This window comes from Temnothorax curvispinosus, unplaced genomic scaffold, assembly GCF_003070985.1.
Source record: "Temnothorax curvispinosus isolate PA1 unplaced genomic scaffold, ASM307098v1 QBEX01009883.1, whole genome shotgun sequence".
Taxonomy (NCBI): Eukaryota; Metazoa; Arthropoda; class Insecta; order Hymenoptera; family Formicidae; genus Temnothorax; species Temnothorax curvispinosus.
This window is the reverse complement of record NW_020219663.1, coordinates 1-6,458: the sequence shown is the minus strand read 5'-3', so window position 1 is coordinate 6,458 and position 6,458 is coordinate 1. Positions and strand designations below refer to the sequence as shown.

Below are 6,458 nucleotides of genomic sequence, written 5' to 3'. Positions count from 1 at the left end.
GTGCGTTTCTATAAGAATTATTTCTCATTGATTTGATAATTATTCTACTAAGTATTTTGTGAATTCTGACTGATCAAATATTCCGTTTATGATAATATGAATTAATGTGTCGATCCAAACCATAAGGCCTATGAATGCTATATATTGAGAAATTATTATACTTTATCTTTTTTGTATTGAATACATGATTTTGCTGAAAGAGAATTATTTGTTCTAGAGCAAATTGTTATATATGATAAATTGTAAAAGGCCAATGAAAAGTAATGAATTTTCAGAACTCAAAGATTGATACATTGATTCAATAACTATTTCAATGATGTTTGAACTGAACTTATATTCTGATTGATTTGCTTTATTTGTTGAACAGTCCTCTCCTGAAATTACATGCTTCTTTTTATTTTGACTACATCAATAGAAACTATGAGATTAAGTACTATAAATATTTCCTTTATGATTAACCTGATTATATAACGAAGAAAAGCATCAGTGAATTCAACTTTTATTTTGTCATCAATACAAGGAAAGGACTGTACTATAATAATTATTGATTTGTTTCTTTTGTGTGTTTTATGCATTTATTGTATTTTCATTATATGTTATATCATCTATGTAATAATTTGTCTAAGAATATTGGGAAGGTTTTCGGGCAGTTTCCCTTCTCCTATGCAACAAATGTTGGTATTCTTTGTTTAGTTCTGCCCATTCGAGTCATTTCAAATTACTTAAATTTATTAAATGCAATCTCTCTCTCAATAAACGGATTCTTTATTATTTGTTCCTTCCTCATCTAATTCTAGAGTTCAGGCTTGTGCGCGAGCTTGTGCAAACAGACTTATATATACATATCATGTTGCATATGCGACGTATAGAAATACTTACATCGTCTTCTATCATACATTTGTGTTTTTGTCTCTTTGATTTTTTATTTGTTATCCATAGCTGAAGTTACTTTCTTTGCTTGACTTATTTTTGTAAGTAGGAAATCCTTTCTAGCTTTGTGATTTTGACGAGACGTCAACATTGCGTCATTCTTTTCTTCCATTAAAAAATTTTTTCGCATAATATTAGGATCAAGATTTTTCTCATCTGTAGCATCAGATACTATTTTTGTCTGCAAACATTTTAAAAGATTTAAACTTATTTTATTATACTTATATTAATAAAATTATGACTTATATATACATCATGTAGTTGCATATGCGACGTATAGAAATACTTACATCGTCTTCTATCATACTGTTCGGCGGATCGCCTTGTATATAGTGTACTCGTTAGTATAATCACTTTATGTTCATGTAGTCGTATATAATTCATACTTAGTTGCATAAGTCATTTGTAATTCTCGCGCGAAACGTCGGCGGATCGCGAGCAGTCAATTCATGCGACTCACCTGTCGGTGCTGCTATCGCCCATCCGCCGACGGCATCCACCCCCCCGGAAAGGGAACAACTACTCGCCCGCAGCGACATGTTCCAGGATTGCGGGGACAGAACCTCTTCGTCAAGCCGCCGTGCGGCACACATATATTTTGGCCAGCCGTCTTACGGCAAACACATATTCTGAGAGCCGTCTTACGGCACACATTCGCCGGGCAGAACGAACCACGGAATCGCCTTGCCGCCTCGCTCAACCGGGAGTGCGCACGTCTCCTACTGCTTTCTTTCCTGCCTGCTCTATTGCTTGCTCTCCACCGCTTGCTTGCTTGCACGGGCTTTGCCGTCGCATGCCGAACGAGACGAGACCCACGGAGCGGCCAGAGATCGGAGGACAGGACGAGGCCTGGCGGGATCACGGGGACGACGGCCGACACGGTGAGTCGCTTCGCTTTAATATTTCGCTGCATGCGCTTCTGCCTTCGCGTTAAACATTTGATAGTCGTGAGGGGAAATCAACAACCCCCCTCTGGTCATTCGAGTAACAATATCGTAAATCTTGCCTCCGGGGCGAAACTGTCCCCGTTCACATACATTTGTGTTTTTGTCCTGCTGTCTCTATGATTTTTTATTTGTTATCCATAGCTGAAGTTACCTTCTTTGCTTGACTTATGTTTGTAGGTAGGAAATCCTTTCTAGCTTCGTGATTTTGACGAGACGTCAACATTGCGTCATTCTTTTCTTCTAATTTATTATAATTTTTTTGTAATAATTTGTTTTTGGTTTTACTACCTTTGGTATTTTTCTCAGCTTTATTTTTGTTTGATCGAAAGGAAATAACTGGTGGAGAAGGAGCACTTTGTTTAGATTTTTTCTGTGTAACACCATCATCAAAATCTGACTCTTCAGAAGTTGAAGTATTTTTCTTCTTTTGTGTCACTTTTGTTGAGATTTTTTTACGTTTGCCACGACCAAATTCACATTCTGTTTCATAATTTGAAGATATAATATATCCATTCCGTGCATTCCGTGCAGCCAAAAGTAAATCTATAAGAAATGCAAAGAACAATTAATAACTTTACAGACAAAATTAAACACATAATAAGAAACAATATACCATAAGATTTTAAAACAATAACATTATATATCGGCCATGAAGGAAGTGCATCTGTTTGTTTTTTAATTGCAGTACTCTGTTCAGATTTAGGAGGCCAGGAAATTTTTGCATTCTTCTCATTATCTAATTCTTTTAGCCATTTAGTAAGACCAACTTCAAATAAAGAATCATCTTCCTCATCGCAATCAACATCTTCGTTTACAAATTTCACAACGACAAACTGGAAAATAGTAATGTGTAGTGATTTAAAATTTTTCTGAAATATATACATATAACACATAAAAAAAACTTACAATAGATACACAATAATATAAACGGGATATATGTCACAATTTCATGTTTATAATACTGAATAAAACAAAATTTTGGCATTCTATTTGTAAAACGACATAGTATGAAGTAAAGGTATGCAAACATATTCATCTCCTATAGGAATAAGCCAACATTTGGCAATAATATTATTTAAAGAAAATACCAATCTTTCTTCATTTAAATCAGATACCTTGACAATACCAAGTTCGGACGAATGTAAAGGATATGTATAAAAATCTTTAATATTTGTAAAAATATTGCCAACAAAAATTACATTATCCTGTCTGCGAATGATATTTCTCAGGACTACAATTTCATCTCTACTTGTTTTGAAACATGAATCTCTACCATTCACTTCAAAAATAACATCATTTGCTGAAACTTTTCTGAACTGTTCACCATAAATATCTTCATTAATATCTCTGTGTTCTTTTGAAAGAATAACTTTATTTACTTCAGAATCTAGTACAACTTTTTTTTTGCCTCGTTCTATCTCACGTTTTGCTGCTTGTTGAAGGGGTTGAAAACCAGATTTGAGGTTACTTTTAATTGTTTTCAATTTGTTTTCATAACGAAAGGCACTGAATGTATCTAAACAACCATGATCATTACATTCCGTTGCCAAATGGCTAAGAGAGTGAACATTATAGACTACAAATAATTGTCCAAATAGTGTGACAGAATGTTCGATAAAAGTTCTGAGTAGAGTATTTGCACAATCGTTCAAAGTTTTATAAAGAATTGGACTCGTAAGAATATAAATTCCGCAATGCAATAATAGAAAGTGCTTATAAATATTTATATCAGGATGCAAAGCAAAAGCTACAATGCCATCATATAATAATAAACGACGGAATTCCGTTGCCTTGTAAAATGATAATTCATTTAAAGATCTTGGCCTTCGAGCGAAATCCTGAGGATAAGAAGGAGCTAGTAGAACCAGCCCAGCAAACGAAAAAAGATTGAAAAGAATTAAAACGGGATTGCCAGGAATTCAATTAAGGACTTTCCGAATTCCATTCTGTCCAAAAAAGGGATTGAAATAGTTTCAATATCATGGAATTCCTTATTTTGAAAAGAATTTATCTTTTTTGAATCCCATCCAATTCCGACACAAAAATATTATACCACTGAATGCCAGGTTAGGGATTGGAAAGTTTCGTGATGAATTCCATTGAATACCATTGATTCCGTTAACGAAATGAATACCATTGAACGCCAAACTAGGAATTAAAAATTTCCGTATTGAATTCCATTGAATTCCGTCTATTCTGACAATAAAATGAATACCATTGAATGCCAGGGTAGGGATTGAAAAGTGTCCGTGTTGAACTCTGTGGCGGTACGCGCCAACAATAATACACCCCGCGCGGTATCTGCATTACCGGCAATTCGCGTCGACGCCGCTAGGCGTTGCATCGCCGGGGCATCTTCTCGAGTTCAAAGTTTCGTCTCGACCGCTATGTAAAGGGACCCCCTACGGTGCCTGACAGATCTTACAAATCTCATTTTCGGGCTAATTGCCCGTCGGCAGTAGTGCGTGTAATGCTCATAGACATACACAAAAGCTCCGACGAACAACGGCGCTTGGTCGCCCAACGGAGGCGCGAGACGTTTCCTAAACCATCTAATGCCATGTAATTCCATAACTTTTACGGATTCCATAGGATTGGATGGAATTTAAAATTTCTTTTTTGGATTCCATGGGATTGGACCATCTCATTTCGAATCCCATCTAATTCCATCTAATTTCGCCAAAAAAGGGATTCAAAGATATTAAAAAATTTTAATATCTTTTAATTCTTTTGCGTTTGCTGGGAGCCTATCAGATATTCTATTTACAACAGTCCAGTGTAGTTTCCATGGACTTATCCAATTCTTCCACGCTTCCAATACTCTCTTACTCTCTCAATACGCCTTCATATACCAAATGCATGGGCTCTAATCGAAACTGAGAGATCATTTTGGTATTGAGTTGAAGAAGAGGTGATATTCCTTTGTGATGACGAGGCTGCATTTGATTTTCAAAACTTTCGTCAGTTCTTAAAGGAGCATGTAGATCAACATACGTTTGTCTATGATCAAATCGTTCGCCCCATACCGTACATTTCTCACAAGAAGCATATCCATTATGACCTATACAACATTTTATTAATTCTCTAGCTGGAGCATCAAGAACATAATGTCTAATTAAAAAGTCATAAGTTCTTTCATTTCGTATATAACCATTAGTTATTAGATTATCAGCTTCATTTACAAAATCTTGTAAAAACTCTTGTACATTATTAGGATCAGAATTTCTAAAATAAATAGCAATAACGAAGGGTTCATTTTTAGTTCCTACGAGATGTCCTAATATTGGCCAAAACTTTTTCTTTGAACTCCGAAAAAGGGGGAGTCCGTCAGTATTAATATCTATTTCAATTTTTTCTTTCACTTGCAAGTAATTTTCTAAAGTAAGTCCATCCAAATAATTTTTTATTCCTCGATACCAAAATTGTCCTCCATTTTCAAAGTGAGTAATATGTACATCATCAGTTTTCAGTAAAGTTTTATAACTTTTAGGCAGATTATTAAATACAGGTCGAAGCTTCGCAAGTAATTCATCTATTTTAGACATGGAAATAACACCACCTGATAAAGCCCATTTACGTAAAGCTAATAAAACATAATTTTCCTTCTGCTGATCATTTTCAAAAACCATATTAACATTCTCATTTTCACTTTCATCTGTATTTTCACTTTCATTTATATTTTCATTTTTGTCTGTATTTTCACTCTCATCTATACTTTCATTTTCATCTCTATTTTTACTTTCATTTATATTTTCATCTGTATTTTCACTCTCATTTATACTTTCATTTTCAACTCTATTTTTACTTTCATCTATATTTTCAACAGAACTCATGACATTTGGAAGTCTTTCAAAAGCTATATCTTCTTGAATCTCAAGCTCACTTTGAGAATGCTGATTAAAATCTATTAATTCATTAAGTTGCAAGTTTTCCTCTTCTTCAGATTCTATTGAAACTGACAAATTGCTGTTGCTCGAACTATTGCATTTTGGTTCTAGTAATCTATGGACTCTTTTCGAAACATAATTTTGTTGCTCTTCAACTTTCAATTTTTTTATAACTTTTCTCTCAGCCTTCTCCTTCCAACTACGTTTATAGCGCTACAAAAAAACGAGAATCAATATACATAATAAAAAATAAAACCGAAAACTATTTTCTTTGTTTATAAGAACAATATAACACAATTGATTATATATATATGTATATTCACTTTGCTATTCAAAGCAAAAATACTTTCTCACACAAAAAGTATAACGTATACATAGATATTTATATTGCCACAAAATGAAAAAAAAAATATATTGCATACACATGCTGTGCGTGTTCTAATCTTTAGTGCCAGTACTGCAAATCTATAGTACATATTATGTGCAAATTATAGATTTTCAGTATTGCCAGTGAATATTGAAATGCAGCTACCAGGCTGCTGCACACAGGATGCAATAAAACGTTTGTCGCGTTCTGTGTGCAGGAGTCATAAAGCGGTGATAATCTTTAATTAAACTGTGGCGATTATCGCCATATACCTGGCCGGCGAAACAGTCGAATTGAAAGTAATAACGAGATCGAAAAATAGCGAAA

The 6,458-nt window shown here is 34.3% G+C and overlaps 1 protein-coding gene across 1 annotated transcript; it reads right to left on the bottom strand.

Moving 5' to 3' along the window:
* Positions 1-2,001: 2,001 nt before the first annotated feature.
* Positions 2,002-5,888, bottom strand: LOC112459491 (putative uncharacterized protein DDB_G0284213; the record flags this gene model as incomplete). Its single annotated transcript, XM_025023600.1, has 4 exons — positions 2,002-2,420; positions 2,491-2,710; positions 4,645-4,707; positions 5,333-5,888. Coding segments are annotated over 4 exons (1,258 nt in total), but the record flags the coding sequence as incomplete, so codon positions are not given.
* Positions 5,889-6,458: the final 570 nt, after the last annotated feature.